We start from the raw sequence: 17445 nt of genomic DNA on the forward strand, positions 1-17445 counted from the left end.
ACATATATTTAGTCAGTTTCTCTCTTCTACCTCAGTCTTCTCTTTCTCTCTCACCCAACCTTTCTTGTCTCCCTCTGTTTTGGAGGATGAAGTCCTTATCCCTCTTGACACCTATGCTCTCAATTCTTCTGAGACTGAGCTGCACCAATTATCTTCCTTGATTTTACATCTTCAGAATCTCCGGTTCTACTGGTACGTCCTCCAGCATCTACAAGTATTTAAATCTCCTCTATTTCTAAAATGTACATACACGCAACACACATGCACACACATCCTTTGTGACAATCCTCAAGTGACAGCCCAACTTCTATGTTTATCGCCAAAATCTCAAATTTCAGTCTACATACGTTGCTTTTAGCTATTTATTTCTCCCTTACTGAGCTATTTTCTTAGAAATCCTGATGCTTACTTAACATTACAGATTTCAATATCACCTCTATCTTCAACAGATTTCTCTTTAGCATTCAGTACTGGTGACCACCCATCTCCCTCCTTCAAACTTCCTCTTTCCCTGACTTTGAATACTAACCTTCCTCCTAACTCTCCTTTCTTATAAGGTTCTTCGGTTTGCCCTTCCTCATCCAACCCACTAGTTTTATCTGTAGCCTTCCTCATAGCCTACACTTTTCTTCCCAGTCAGTGTTCATCCTGGATGATTTCTAAGCACTGACTCCCAAAATTATATCTATATGTAAACATAGTGATGGGGACTATCAAAATAATACGAGTAATAAATACGTTTCACACATTTTTATAAAAATAAATAAAATCCTCATGTCTTTAATTTTCCTATTTTAACTTTTATGATTTAATGCGAAGTAGAATTGACTTTGATAAGTTACCTTGAAACTTCCATTTATATTTTGTGTACGTTTTTCACAAGTGGCATTTCCAACTATTTGAATTAACTGAGTTGGAATAAAAACTCAAAAGTCAAGGGGGAAAAAATCTGTATCCTTGATTTCTCCCCAAGCTCTAGGCCTGTATTTCCAGATACCTTCTAGATACTGCTACATGATTGTCCCAACAGTACTCCAGATCAACAATATTTGACATTGACATCAATAATATTTGACATCTAAAATCATATTTGACATTTTCTGTTACTAAACCAGTCTCCCACTGGTTACTTACATTGGTAAACCCCACCTACATTCTCAAATCCTTTTCAATTTCTCTGTCTGCTACCCGAAAACAAATACTCAACAAGTTATTATTATAACACCAAAATATTTCTCATATCTATTATGCCTTTCCTCTCCATTCCTATTGACATAGGTTATAACCCTGTCACTTCTTTCCTAGACCACAGCAATAACCTCATAGGTCTCCTTAGCCAACCACCTGCCTCATGGCCAGTCCACTTTCTGTATAATTTCCAGAGCTAGCTTCCTATAGCACAGTCCAAATCATACCATTACATTATCAAAACACATAGGCCTAGCCACGTCACCTTCGAAAAATCCAAACTTTAGCTGGTAGCATGGCTTCCCACCATTTTGGCTCAACCTCCTTTTTCAAACCTGTCTCTAAGAAGGACCCAAGATCCTACAACCTCAGATTACTCACACACCTCACCTTATACTACACATGCTTCATTCTTACCCTGCAAAGATTCTCTCTGCCCTCTAAAATCTTTCTCCAAGTCACAATTTCTATCTGTCAAAAATTCTACATAATTCTCAAGGCCCTATTCAAATGCCACTTTCTCCAATACAACTTGGGGTGCACTGGGGATGGGGTGGAGGGTCCAACATTAATTATACTCCTTGAGCAATGTAAGATGTCAGTGCTAAGTGTTGTTAAAATGCTGTGAATGGGAAGAGCTACCACATCATTGTCTTCGACTTTTTTCAACAAATATTGTTCATATTATTCTATGACAGGCGTTGTGCAAAGGATACAATCATCAGCTAGAGAACGGCCGTTTCCTCACGAATTTTTCTGTATCCACCACGAGATGTTAAACTTCGTAAAGAAAGAAGCATTTCTATTTTGCTGTAATATCCCCAACACAATGCCCACTATCCAATAAGCACAAACAATATATGTTTTGAAGAATGAAAGTATTAAAGAAAAAGTATCTTTTTAAAAAAGAAATGACTACCAAGAAAGTTCTGAGCATTCTAATTGGTTGCAATCAAACTTTATCAATTCTATGATTCTTTTCAGGTAACATCATAATAAGACTTCTAGAGAAAGATCATCCTACCTATTAGAGATGCAGGAACCAGAAGAGAGGTAACAGACAGGTCCACTCTACTCCTAAACTCTAGTATTGACTCTGTTACAATGCAATGCCATTTCAACTTCTCTACTCCCTGATCTGTAAAATAAGGGAACATAATTAACTCGCTAAGATTCCTTTCAGTTATATGACTCTACAACTATTAGTGAATAAGCAGAACTAAAGGACATCAGGAACCACGTTTAAAGTCATTAATAACTGAAATCTATTTCAAAGAAAATCAAAAGAGTGTTAAGAAGATTCAAAACCATGTGAAAAGAGAAACAGAATATTTAAGAAGGACATAAATGTTATTTTTCTTCATAATGTTATATTTCCTTAGGACTAATAGGTAAAAGAAGGCTTGGGATTGCTCTGTCTGGCCCTAGAGAAGAGAATAAAACCAATGGCCAGATGTTATGGTGAGGCAGGTTTTAGCTTAATTAAAGGAAAAACAAATCAGAATTAGTCAAAATCAGGAGGTAGTAAGTTCCTTCTCTCCAGAGGCATTCAAATAGAAATCAGACTACCACTTGGAATAGATTCTGGTATCTGAAGAGAAAACTGAATAAAGTTACCTTCAAATTCTGATATTCTTTGAATCTATGATTCCTTCATAGTTGTTCTTATTCGTTCAATTGGAATAACAGCTTCCTCTGTGACAGAACTCCACTGACTCTTACCTATCTTCTATAGGCACCATCTCAGTACCATTACTGTGCCCAAGGCCCATTCCTCCACCAGATCATAAAATTCTCATTCATGTCTATATCCCCCCCACATTACCTGGCACAACTGTAATACACAAAAATCAATGTTTACTAAACACTGCTATGAAGACCAAACTCAATTTAGTGATTACACAAGAAGAGCACATAAAAATTCACTGAATGAAATGTCAGTGTACATTTCCCTGGAACTCTGAGTGGCTCGGTGACACCAAAGATCCAGAAATGGAGTGTTACAGCCCTCAAATTTAGTATAACTATATATAATAATTAAAGTAATGGAAAAAGAGATTAGGCTTCAGTTAGAGTTAACGAAACCAATCTGGCTGGGTCTAAGGTAAATTAGAATACAGGGTACAAGATGATAGTGAATGTACTCCAGACCTTCACCTACTATATGAGCCCAAAGGCAGAGACGTTTATTACGTCTAGAACCTAAATTTTCTGTAACACATAATCTGAATCAACCTGTCTGGACAGCACTTAAACAACCCAAACTCCTAGAGTCCAAAACGGGAATGAGGGCCTGTGTTTCTACACACCTTAATATAATACCATGGTACATCTCAGACCATGGCGGGCTGATAAATAAAAACTACTGGTAGAGTTAAAAACTATTGGTAGAATCCCTTGAAGGCCCAAAGTGGGGAGGGCTCAAAGGGGGGAGTGGGTTATATATACATATAACTATTAAACTTTCCTATCTGGGAAACCCCAGGTACCCTCTTAACTACTGGGGACCTCCAAGTAAATAGCCCAAGCCCTGGGTTATGAAACTTGCCCATAGGAAACTTACCTCTGTAGGGAAAAAGCTAAGACTACCCATAATGAGGCCTAAGAGCTGCTCCCAGGAAGCCTCTTTGTTGCTCAGATATAGCCTCTCTCTCTCTCTAAGCCCAACTCTACAAGAAGAATCGCTGCCCTCCCCGCTACATGGGACATGACACTGACATTAGGGGGTGAAAATCTCCCTGACAAAGTGGGGCATGGATCCCTGAGATGAGCCTGACCCTGGCAGGATGGGATCAACAACACTTTCTGAACTAAAAGAGGAAAAAGCAGTGTAATAATAAGGCTTCAGTGGCCAAGAGAGATCAAATGGAGTCAACAGGCTAGTTTGGAGACTACTTTTATGCAAGCTTTAGTTAGATAGTGCTAATTGCCATGGTCTGCTAAACCCCAATCAACAACAGTCTGGTGAACTCTTAAGAACACCTAGGGCTCAAACTGAAACTCTGCAAAGGTTTCCTGCACTAAGTTTGCTCTCCCAGAAGCTCTAATTCCCAGAGAGTTCCTAGATCAGATTAATTCTGAAACCCACAGGGCCCAGTCTCTTCAAGATTATTAATTAATTACATCCCCCCTTTCCTGTAGTGTTGACACCCCTTCACAATATGAAAAAGTCTGAAGGGACACTGCCCAAATATCCCTACAGATTGGGAGAAGGATCAAAGGAAGAGGAGGAGGCATAACAAAGAAAATAGGATTTAACAAACGAGTATGATTGCTGAATCACTATATTAATATTTCTTCTAGTCTCCAATGTTTTGGAGCAGTTAGAGGGAAAAATCTGAGATAGTGGAATGGTACCTCATGACAAACTCCAGGATCTGTTCTGTAACTACTTGTTGAAGTTCGCTTTGAAAATTATTGCTTTTTTCTTCCTTTGCTTTGTATATGTTTCATTTTAATAAAAAAAAAAAGCCAATGTGCAGTATAGTCTAGATATATTAGAAATTAGACCCCTTAAGACTCAAAGGCAGTTTTGCCCATAAGTAATTAGGTAAGACATAAAAATGAAAGGCTATTCATTACACAATTTCCAATTACTGGGATATCAGAGTGATAAGACTGGCGTAAACACAGGACTTCTGTGCTTTGAGTCAAATATCTCTTCAAATTAAGAGATTTACCCACTTATAATTAACAAACCAAATACATGGATTATTGAAAAGGGTATTAAGACAACTGGCTATCCATCTGGAAGAAAAATATCACATTAAAAAATAAATTCCAGGGCGGGCCACGGTGGCTCAGTGGCAGAGTTCTCTCCTGCTATGCCGGAGACCTGGGTTTGATTCCCGGTGCCTGCCCATGTGAAAAAAATAAAAATAAAAAATAAATATATTCCAGATGTGGGAAGCTTCCCATAACAAACCACAGGGCAGCTTTCCAGCAAGTTCTGCCAGCACAGCCCCTCCATGAACTTCTTTGCCAATCAGAGGACCAGAGCTGTACCCTCTCCAGCAAGGTCTAGATCTCAATTCCAAGAGTGAGCTCTTCCAGATCCATTCCTTCCTTGGCTGTTCTGCCTCAACCCTCGAGGTCCTGGCTGTTCCTTTATTTGCTATTCTTATATCGTTCAGGGTTTTCTTTTTCTGTTAGGAGGTAATCTCCTATTAGAGTTAATAATTCTTTATATTAAACTTGTCCTGTTTAAATTTAAAAATAAATTCAAAAAATCCAGATGGACTAAGTACTAAATGTAAAAGGCAAAACTATAAAAGTACTGAAAATGAGAACTTTTTTATAAATGTGGGGGTTGGGAGGTCTTCCTAAGCAAGAAAAGAAACCATAAATGAAAAAAAGAAATAAAAAAAAGGTCAGATCTACATAAAAAGTAAAACTTTCTGCACAGCAAAGGTAAAAATAAAGAGATAAATGTTAAACTAGGAGATAAAAATTTGCAATACCTACCAAAGAGCTACTATACATAATTTACAAAGAGCTCCTATAAATGTAATGAAAAAAGGATAATACAATAGGAAAGAAAACAAACAATACATATAAACATCCAATTCACAGAAGAAATAAAGGGGGCTAATAAATAAAAAGATGCTTTGATAATTAACGATCAGGGAAGCACAAATTAAAAAGCCACCTTTCCCCTACCTGCTTAAATTCCTTCAGTAGCTTTCCTACAGCTCTAAAAATAAAGAACACTCAGGCCAATCCATAGCTACTTCGCACCCTCTTATTCTCTCTACTCCAGGCACACTGACTGACCGTTTTTCTGTTCTCTTACTCACCTTTCCTTCTTCCAAGAAAGGAACCACTGCTAATTCATTAGCTCTCACCTCCAGAACCACTTCTTTAGATGCCTTCACTGATCTCCCTAAATAGGTGGACCCCCTGTCAATTATACACATTCATGGTACTGTGCACCACTTCACAGATCATCTGACCAAAAACCCTGAGTCATCCTTGATTTCTCCTTCTTTCACATACCATATCCAATCTGTTAGCAAATGTAGCTGAGTGTACCTTCAAAATACAATCTCCGCTGACAACATCCAAGTCCAAACCCCATCATCTTCCTCCTGGATTAATGCAACAGACACCCGAACGGCCTCCTTTCCTCCATTTACTCTACTGCCAATTCAGTAGCCAGAGAGACTTTTAAAAACATAAATCATATTATATCACTCCTTTGCTCAAAACTTCTTCAAGTATTTCTTTTGGTTTCCAGTATCTCACAGCAGCTAGAATTAAAAACGAAAAATCATGTAACTGTAACCTACACCAAACTTTAAAATCTATTCTATAACTACGTGTTAAAATGTACTTGGAAATTTATTGCTTTTTTGTATATATGTTATATCTCACAATAAAAAGTTAAAAATAAAAAAATGTTAAAAAATAAAAAAAAAAAAAACTTTTCTAAAGGTTCCTCATGTTAAAAGATAATCCTTACAATGCTTCCATGGCCCTACAAGATTTGCTTCCCAACTCCAACTTCTCTGATCTTATATCCTACTCTTCCCCTTGATACCTTCATTCCAGTCAGACTGACCTCTCTGCCTTCCTCAAACATCAGACACGCTCCCTCTTTAAGGTATTTGCAATATTTGATCCCTCTGCCTCAAATACTCTTCTTCCAAATATCCTCAAGACTAACTCACCCATCTCCATCAAGTCTTTGCTCAAATATCACCTTTTCAATTAGGGAACCCTGACTTTCCTATTTAAAACCAACCTCCCCTTACTTTTCTCTACTTTCGTTTTTTTCCATAGCACTAATCAACTAACAATTCATCATTTGCTTATGTTTGTTAAGTATCTGTTTCTCTCACAATAGGGCAGGGTTATTTATTACCTATGTTGTACACTGGATATATCTCAAATAACTGGAACCATGACTCTGAATTAAAAGCAAAAGCTTTATATTTGTCTCTGGAATTATCCAATTCATGGCTATGTGATTCGCTACCTAGGAACAGGGACTGTGTCTGGTTTTGTTCATAACTGTATTTCCCAAAGCCTAGAATAAGGCTTGGCATGGAATGGGTATTCAATTATTTGTTAACAGAAGAACACCACTTTTTTTTTTTAATCTATCAGAAGATACTAACTTTAATGAGTGACATAATCCAGGGCTTGTAACATTGTAGGGGAAATCCATACTTTCATCTACTGTTGGCAAGTATGTAAAGTGATACCTTTTTTGAGAGTTATTCTAGCAATAGCTATTGAAATTTAAACCACTCAGAACTCATGTCCTTTGATTCAGGAGTCTTACAGAAATAAATACAAGAGTACCTTAAAAAATATGTAAACTGACATTTATTACAGCATTGCTTATAAAATAATGAAAAATTCAAAGCAATCTACTTGTCCACCATAGGAAAATAGGTGAATGAGTCATGCATGATGCATGCATGTGACAGAATACTCTTTAGCAAGAATGAGATAGATAACACTGACCTGGAAAGTGGTCTATGGTCAGGTAAATAGGCCAGAAGGTCTGGCATCGGATGGCCTAAATGTAAATCCTGGCTCCCCCAATTACTAGCTTTATAACTCTAGGCACAATTCTTGAACATCTCTGTGCTTCAATTTTCTCATCCATAAAATTGGAACAGTAATAGTAGTCATCTCATAGCCAATAAGATCTCCTGAGAACGTATCCAGTGCTCATAGCATATTACATGGCCACATAAGCATTTACAAACATATACTAATTATAGTAATATTTATTAAGTGAAGTACACTGCAAACAAATATGTATAGCACAGTTCATTTTAGAGGTAAAAGGGAGCATGTCTGTGTAACTACAGAAAAAAGTCAGAGGGGCAAAAAACTGTTAATAGCGGTTACCTCTGAGAAATATGGGAAGAATTAGTCTACTTCTTAATATACACGCTTATTAAATAAAGGGATTATAAGAACTTTTTAGAATTTTTTAAAAAGCAAAATTAGAGCAAATGCTTCTGAGTTATCCTTTCATTTAGATTAAAACAAATATTAAAATTTGAACATTTTTACATGTTTGCATTCTCAAGGGAAAACAGTTAAAGCAAGTGAAATTTATTTGGTTTATTAAAATTACCTTTATTCTAAACAAGTAAACTAAGATGCACCATCAAAAAAACTTTTTCAAATTAAGGACATAAAGAGAATAAAAAAGAAAACATAAAAATGAATTACATTTCATATTGTCAATTTACACACAAATCTACCCTATCTCCATGAAAAACAAAGCAAGATATAATGTCAAAAAAGAAAAGAGAACAATATCAACATAAAAATCAATAGCTTTTGAAATGGGACAAAAGCAAGAATAAGGCAAAGACTAAATGGTTATCTTTTACTATGATTTTGACCCAAAAGAATTCTGCAACAGTTTTTGTTTGTTTTTTTAAATCAGCAGGGCTAGGTAATCCAAGTGTGCTTAAAGTGAAACCGTAAAATGCATGACTTCAGTTAAAGAGAAAAATTTAATCCCAAAATGAACCTCTAAATGACACGAAGCACTCAGGCACCAAATTCCTTTTCCTTCTGTAAATAGTAGCTGTGTTTGCCACTTATCACACTAATTGAAAATAAAACTTGCAAAAAACTCAACCTAGAGTCACAGGATTTGAAAAATAATAAGCCTGTAATAAGAATAACAAGAATGCAAGATTTCCCAAAGTTAATTTTTCCAAGCCTCTTTCAAGTGCTTAGTCACTTCTGAAGATTTACAAAGACTATTTCACACCTTCAAAGAGACAGGGAATTTGGATTAGACTGTCATGCCACTTGAGCTGCCCTAGACGTTTATTTCCAAGCAACTCAAGAGAAGGCAGCAATCATCTCAGCATACCTACCACCCCAGATTAAAACCAGAAGCCAATAACCTCTCTGGGTATTCTGCCTCCGCAGTAACAAAGACGGGTTTGTTCTTTCCTGACCACAAATGCAAAAGCATAAGAATAAAACGTAGCCTCACAACATCCCAGTTACCTCTGACAGCCCACCAGAAATGTCTCCTTCCAGTTCTACTGGAACAGAAACAGCAAGCAGATTTTTATACAAGGCCGGGTGCCTGTACTGGACATCACCCCACCCCCACCACCCACCACCCCCACTCCCCCATTCCCTTCAGCAATGAACAAAGACTAAAATAGAGGATTTGGAGGGCACTTTCCAGAGAGCAGTGGACTCAAAATCTGATAACACTGTCACAAGTTTCCCAAAGGCAAGAACAAAGAGTAAGGTTTTCATGAAGGTTATTTTAAGAGACAATCCTGGGCAAATGCAACAGTTTTTAAGTACCTATTATGTGACAAGCACTACAAAGATGCTAAGAACACACACTGATTAAAGAAATACACCTGCAAGAACTCTCTCAAGTAGAGACAGTAGGACCTCGCCAAAGACCAAGCACATTCTTTCCCAACAACTCCAGGCGGTAAAACCTGGAATGATGTGACCAGTCTCTGAAGCAGACCTTAGTCCAGTTCCCAGGTCATGAAAGGCCTTGGATTAAGATGGGCCTTCCAAGAATGTAACTGATATGAAAACGCATTTCCTTGACTTAAGCATTTTCAGACACCATTCTCTTCACTATTTCCACTAGCTATCACTTTAACATACATACACGTTGCCATGATCAACTAAAAAAGCATAAATTCACCTCTTCACTAGGTGAATGCTGAAGTTCAAAGAGGCTAAGAAATTCGCCCAGATATTACTAGTGAAGGATACAGGTCTTTTATCTTTTAAGCTCAGGTGCCGCAGCACTTACCATCAAGCCATACTGCCTCTCAATGTACACTACTAAATCCACGTACTGATCCCAAACTAGCTTTATATCACCAAACGGTGTGCAAAACGCTCCGCAGTATGGATGAGAAAGGGGCACACCATAACTACCTAAGCAAAGATTTTTTTTTCTTTGACGAATTCAGCACATGTTCCTGATTTCCATCTTTCCCATGGGTAGAACACACGTGCCGGTCCCACCGCTACCCACAGCAGCAACCTCTTCCTGCTCCCCCAAGCTCACCAGCTTCTGTCGGGTCCCCCGCAGCTTCCCCACACCCTCCCTCTGCCTTCCCGCGAGCGCTGCCAGCGGCGCCTCCCGCCCCCTCCCCAGCGACTGCCGCCCAGGTCCCCGCGCCGCCCTCGCGCGCAACCCGCACCGGAGCCCGCGCGCTCCCGTCTACATCCAGCGCGGTCACCCACGGGGCCTAGACGCGCCCTTCCCGCCGCCCGCCAGCTCGTCAGCCCAGGAGGTCCCTTCGCGACGCCGGCGCCGGGCAGGCCGCGCCCGCCGCGCCTGCCATGGTGGGCGCCTCACCGTCAGGCTGAGGAGCCGGGCCCGGCTGCGCCATGGCCAGGAGGCCGGCCTCAGGAAGCGGGGATGGGCGGAGAAGCGGCGTCAAGAGCTCCCGTGGGCTCAGCTGGCGGAGGAGGCGTCTACCGAACCGCCGCCGCCACCGCCCAGGGAGGAACCGCTAAGGCTGGAGCCGCCGGCGCCGCCACAGCCGCGGGCAGAGACGGACCGGAGCGCCGACCTCCGCCTCCTCATCCTGACAGCGGGAAATAAGCATTGCGCAGGCGCAGGGGGATGGGCGGCACGTGACCTTGCCCCGAGGGGAGGGGCGGGGTTTGGCGCGGTGTGGGTAATCGAGCGGGGGTCCTTCGCGAGGATAGGGAGCAGGCAGCTGTAGTGTGAGGAATGAGGGGAGAAGGAGAGAGGTGAGAGAAAGGAGAGAAAGGAGGTGGGGCGGTGGCGGGAAATGTCCGGCCTTTTAGAGGGACCTTTCCCTGTGTCTGCTCCAACAAAGAGAAAAAAAAGAAGGGACCAGAGGCTGTACTTCTGGATCGAAATATGACCTTAGGCGAATCACGTAACTTCTGAACCACAGAGTCTTCTGTATAATAGTTTGGAAACGTTTAAAGGAGATAAAGTATGAGCAACTGTTTCCGGTAGAACTGGCGCTGGAACCCAGGTCTTCTGATGCTTAGGCCAGTGTACTTTCTACTAAACAAATATTTACATGCCAGACACTGTGCTAGGTACTGGCGTATATCACCGTCCCTGCACCCAAAAGGAGAGAGGAGAGAGAATATGCAGACAGTGCTGCCCTTACACTGGGCAGGAAAGGCCGCTGTCTTAGGCCCTGTTTTAGAGCCCCCTCAGACCACACTCCCCAAAGAGTGAGTAGTCCACAGAGTTCACGGGACATACCCACCTAGCACCTGCGCCCCACCTTCAGAATCAAGTTCAGAGTATCTGTGACCCCATAATTTCCTCCCCAGGTGGCTGAAGGATGGGGCCTCTTCCCCAGATCCTTCCTCTATAGGACAGGGTCTGGGCATCCCTAAAGGGGGCTGAAAGGCAGGTGTGTTTTGGGAAAGTGGCAGAGCTGAAGCGCCAGCATCCCCAGTGGTGCAGGACAAAGGTCGGAAGATAAGGCTTGTGGGCCAGGGCCTGCACTCCCTTCACCATCTCATTCAAGTGCAATCATCCGAGGACTTCAGGAAACTAAATTTGAACCTGGTCTTACAGGTCATTTTGAAAATATTTTTGTCAAAATAGAATAATAGAATATATTAAGATGAGCGGTTAGTTGGTGTGACTTATAATTTTTCATAATTTAGGTAGATGATATGTGGCCTCTGTATTGCCACAGGTCTTGCTAACATTGGGGAGGGCCTGTATACAAATGAGTTTTATGGGGTTCTTTTAGCAGTTAATATCGGCTAACTGCTTAAAAAAAAAAAAAAAGGCTGGTATGCCTTCAGGAGAGGAAATAGGGTTTCCCCTAATATGACTTTTATGGATAAGCAACCCTGAGCTTATAGGGTGACCTTTAACCAGGATAGGACAGCCCAGTTCATGCTCTGTTTTGCTGTGATGACTAACCCCAGGGAGGGACCATAAAGATAGCATACACTGGTGTTCTCTTCCTTCTAGTGAGTGAGAGACATATTGATAACCACTGATAATCTGGGGCTCAAAGCCAGGCCCTCAAAATCAGGGTCACTCAGAAGGGGTCAGGCATCTGGTTTGGATACCTACAGGAAAGAGGTGGTTGAAATAAGCAATTTTGAAGTCAGATAGGAGCATGCAGGAATTATGCACATTTTCGTATTAGGTAAACCCAAAGACCCAGCAATTTCATCTCTAAGTATATATTTAAGAGAAAACCAATACATGTTCAGAGCCTTTATTATAAAAAAAGACATGACTCTTGTGTTCTGAAGGAAATTGGCAAGTAAGATTCAAATACTTGAAACAATTACTTATCAATTATATTATACATGTGCCCCCGGGAGACACATAAAAGAGTTTTCATGGTGGCATAGTTCATAAAACAATAACTGAATAGATAACCCAAGTGTTCAACAGAGTCAACAGATAATTTGTATAATAGTCATACAATGGAATACTCTACAGCGATGAAAATGGGCAAACCACAGCTATATATTCAGTGTAGAAGAATCTCACAAACATAATTTGGAAAGAAAGAAATCAAAATAGAAAATAATACAAACAGCATGATTCTATTTAAACAAAGTTCCAAAACAGGCAAATCGAAACATTATGCATATACAGTTGGTAAACAGTAAAGAAAGGAAGAGAACCAGTATTGCAAAAGTCAGGAGAGCAGTTCTTGGTCAGGGAAGGGTGGGAAATGCAATCAAGGAAAGTGCATAAAACCCACCTTCTAAGGTGCTGGTAATGTGATATTTCTCAATCAGATCCATTGAAACTAATCTATAAATCTGGGAAGTGCAGGCTTTAATGTAGTTTAGGTGAGAAAGATTACAAGCTTAATATAAGCAAAACAATGCAAATGCTGGGAAAATGCTCCAATTTGGGGCTTCATTAATAGAGTCATGGAATATAGGTTATAGAAGGTGATGCTTCTCCTGCACTTTGCCCTGATCGGGTCATGTAAACACTGTTGATGGTGTTTGCTCTGGGCACCATTATTTTCAAGGGGACACTGACCAGCTGGAGGGGGTGGAGCCCTAGGGAGTGAAGAATTTGAAAAGTATTCTGTACAAAGTACATATAGATATCAGAGAAAATTACACTGAGACTTGGGACCAAAAAAAATGACTGGGCCATGAGGATTACCCTCTAATCTCTGGAAGATGGTGGTCTATACCCAGAATTTACAGCAAGTCAGATTTCAATTAAACCTAAAAAAGAACCTTCTTTCAGTCAAAGCTGAGTGAGGGAGTGAGCTCCCTGTCACTGCAAGTGTGCAAGTACAGTTGGCTGGCAATTTGTCAGAGGTACTATAGAAGGCATTCCTGCTACAGCTGGGGCTTAAACTGGACCATCTTTATAGTCCTTTCCAGTCCTGAGATGTTGTAATAATAATGACAATAAGTTTGCTCCATTTTAGCATTTACTAAGTGCTTTCCCTTATATATTATTTCGTTTTACTCCTCGCAACAACCTAAGTGGATGATAGGCAGAATATATGCACCAATATTCCTGGGTAAATTCCATTTCAAAAATTCTATCCTATGGTTTCTGTAAGTACAGATATGGCTGTCAGATGGGGTGTGCCAACTCCGGGTTCAGCCGATAGTACTCAGTAGTATTGGGGTTCCTCTCCCTCAGGGGCCCAGATTTTCAAAGGCAAGATGGGACCAGGGAGTAGGACCACAGCACCATTCTTCCATGACCCATAAGGGGCAGCTTTGGTGCAGGTTACATGGGGAGGACTAGTATCAGGGGACTCACCACCCCCACCCAATCCTAAGGATACTTTCTTCTTTCAGGCATTCAAAGACTCTCAGAAAGCCCCCAATCTGGGTGCTGGCTTTCTCCCTAATGAGTCCCAGGAAAAGCCACCAGGTAGAGACACCTATAACGTCCTCAGCTAGGATGAGGTTCCTGTGAGTTCCCTGGTCTGGTCCCTCTCTCTTCAATTATCCCTGGGTCCTTGTGGGACCTGGAATGGGAAGATAGTGATCATTTTTCCAATCCGTCCTTGCCCCATCCCTCTCCCAAGCAAGGAGTATGTGGGAGCATGCCCCAAACAGAGGGTTGATCTGTCATATACTTATAAATGTAAGTTGATGTCCAGAGAAGAACTCCAGGCTCATAGTCAGAAGACCTGGAAATTCTGGCACTGATTAAATATTGACCCAGAACACATTATTTAATCCCTTCCAGTCCTTATTTAATTATCTTTAAAATAGGAATACTAGCTTCATGGAACATCAGGGCTAAACAGCTAAAGTGCCTAGACCCTAACACATGGCTATTGCTCTGTAAATGTTGGCTTCTTCTCCTCCTCTCCCTCTTTCCTTCCTTTCTCCCTAGATCAGTAGTTCCCAACCTAGGGAAGTGGGATCCTTAGACCCCAGAAGTCAGTAAGTGAAGGTATTCCTAGGGATTCAAAATAGAAATTTCCAATATTTCCAAAAGCATAACAGAACTGTCCCATTTACACTAGATAAGATCCCAAGCCTAAAATGTCAAGTTTATTTGCTTTGGATGGAAATTATATCACATTGCTTATCTCATGCTGATAAGAAGTTTTTATTTCAGTTCTGTATTAGTTTTTGATTAATAATATAAAAGGCAAAATGGTATCCATTATTACTGAATATAAGCAGTTTTCTAGATAGAGAAATATCTTTAGGTCTGGCCTGTACTTGCTTCACCTGAATTCTCCTTTTATAACTTTGACCACTCAGTAGCATAATTGCTCAGAGTAAAAATGGCCAACATTTACAGAGTGCTTACATGTGGCAGGCAGTGGGCTAAGCGCTTTATCCTTGCATTGACTCATTTGATCTGATGGAGGCGAAGGAGGGAGACTGTGCCAACACCATTTTATATGTGATGGGACTAAGGAAGTAAAATAACACATCCAAGGTCACAGAACTAGTAGGTGATGGAGCAGGAAAGCAGACCAGACAGTCTGAGCCTAATGCCAACAAGTATAACTCCCATGCTGTATTACTAACTAACTCTTTCCCACTGTGGGAAAGTGTCAACTCTCAGAAAATAAGGAGAGTGTCATTTATTTCTAATGGTATGTGTACAATAAATAATTTTGGATGAGCGAATGAAGGAAGGAAGGAATTATGCTGGAAATGTAGGGAGCACATAATAAGGAATCCTTGGTGATGAGAAGATCCACAGTCTACAGACTAAATCTGTGTGATTAAATACTGTTTGAACATCACTCATCTGCTTCTCACTTCTTATTAGGTTACAGGCCATAGTTTTAACCATTACTGGTAATATCTGCCACTTTATTGAACACCTAGAGATTTTATCTGTATTATTTCATTGATTCTCATAACTACCATTTGAAGTAGGTACTACTTTTGTCCTAGAGCTCAAACAAGTTTAAGATAAGAAGGGAATTTCTTTTTAACTTTATATTCTGAAATTATTTCAAACTTACAGGATAGTTGCAAAAATAATACAAAACCCATACTGAGAACTGCAGCATACCTGCCACCCAGACACTCAGATCCACCAACTTAGAGCATTTTATCACAGTTACCACATTATTCTATTCATCTTTCTTTCTATCATTTTCTAAATATTTGAGAGTGGGTTATATACATCATACTCCTTGATCACTTAATACTTGCATGTAGGGTTCCTAAGAACAAGGATACTCACTTATAAAACCACCTGCACATGATATCAAGTTCAAGAAATGAAAAGGGGGAATTTGTTTGATCATATAACTAGGACGTCAAGAATATAACTGGTTTTGAGGGAGACTTTGAGTAAAATGATGAGGGCAATAGAGAATGGGGGTGGAGGGTTACTCTGGCTGAGACCAGATGGGAAGATGGAGGCAGTGGGAAGATGTGAAAAGGAAGAACACATGCAAAAAAGCGGAGCAACTTGCAAAAGCCCTGAGAGTGTAACAAATTTGGGAGGTTCAAGAGACAAAAAAAAGATAAAGTGGCTGGAGCAGGGCGAACGAGGGAGGGCCGGTGGTGGGAGAAGTGGAAGTGGAGGGGTCGGCAAGAGCCACAGCAAGGAGTTGAATTGTCTTCTTTTTTATTCCACCCGTTACGGGATGCCCTCTTGGAGAGTTTTATGCAGAAGAGCTACATGATGTGATTTACACTTTTAAAGAGATCACTCTGGTCACTATTGGGAAATGGAGTATGGTGGAGGAGGGAGAAAAAGACGGAAGCAGAGAAATCAGAAGATGCAACCATAGTGAGGGAGATACATGTTGGTGGCTTCAACTGGAGTTGTACCAGACGTAATAAAGAGAAACGATCGGATTTTCAGGTATTATTTATCGAGATGAGGATTTCCTAAGGGAGAAAAAAAAAAACTTCAGTTTTTGCCATGGTAGATCTGAGTTGCCTATTCAATACCTAAGGGGAAATGTCAAGTAGGTAGTAGGATATACAAATCTGGAGCTTGGTATAGCAATATGCATTTGCAAGTCTTCAATGTTCAGATGACATTTAAAGTCAATGGGCTAGAATATATAAAGAGCTCTGTAAAAATCTTTTAAAAAAGCCCCAAAACCTGATAGAAAAACCAGCAAAGTACATCGCAGTTCATATAAAAAGGCATCAAAATTTTCTTAAACATATTGAAAGGTGCTCAATTACTCATAATAAAAGAATTCAAATTAAAACTAGACTGAAGCACTTTCTCTCACCCATGAATCGATGAAAATTCACCTACTTTATTAGTGAAGCATGAGAAAACAGACACATTGGTGGTGGGAATGAGAAATAGAACCAATGAATGGAGGGAAAACTGGGCAGTATTTAACAAAATTATGTATTCATTTACTCCTTGACCCAGTAATCCTTTATAGGCTGTTACCTGAGGACACATCTGCAAAAAATGAAACAAATATACAAGAGCATTAATTGTGGCAATATTCTTTCTTTTGTGTGTGAATGGGGGGGGATTTGATAAGCTGAGAAGAGGTAATGTTTTATTTTTTAACATTTTTATTGTGAAACATATATACAAAAAAGCAATAAGTTTCAAAGTACATTTTAAAAAGTAGTTACAGAACAGATTATAGATTTCAAAGTTTAGTATGGGTTATAGTTCCACAATTTCAGGTTTTTTCCTTCTAGCTACTCCAAAACACTGAAGACTAAAAAGAAATATGAATATAATGATTCAGTAGTCATATTCATTTGTTAAATCCTAACTTCTGTTATATTTCCTCCTTCTCCTTTGATCCTTCTCCCAATCTTTAGGGATATTTGGGTTATGCCCCTTCTAACTTTTTTCATGCT

At 40.0% G+C, this 17445-nt stretch overlaps 1 protein-coding gene across 7 annotated transcripts in view; it reads right to left on the minus strand.

Moving 5' to 3' along the window:
* The window catches only part of RABEP1 (rabaptin, RAB GTPase binding effector protein 1), a 266434-nt gene that overhangs the window by 124319 nt on the left and 124670 nt on the right, over positions 1-17445 (minus strand). For 2 of the 7 annotated variants that reach the window (XR_013177859.1, XM_077165813.1), the window contains exon 1: positions 6220-6579. The exons of 1 other annotated variant lie outside the window; for it this stretch is intronic. Coding sequence is in view for 5 of the 6 variants with exons in the window: in XM_077165813.1 (XP_077021928.1) it covers positions 6220-6268 (49 nt within the window). In the remaining variant the exon portion in view is untranslated. Of the gene's footprint in view, positions 1-6219; positions 6607-10519; positions 10764-17445 lie in introns of those variants that run through there. 4 more of the 7 variants (XM_077165815.1, XM_077165814.1, XM_077165817.1 and 1 more) reach the window with 3 other exon arrangements.

This window comes from Tamandua tetradactyla, chromosome 6 (genome assembly GCF_023851605.1).
Source record: "Tamandua tetradactyla isolate mTamTet1 chromosome 6, mTamTet1.pri, whole genome shotgun sequence".
Taxonomy (NCBI): Eukaryota; Metazoa; Chordata; class Mammalia; order Pilosa; family Myrmecophagidae; genus Tamandua; species Tamandua tetradactyla.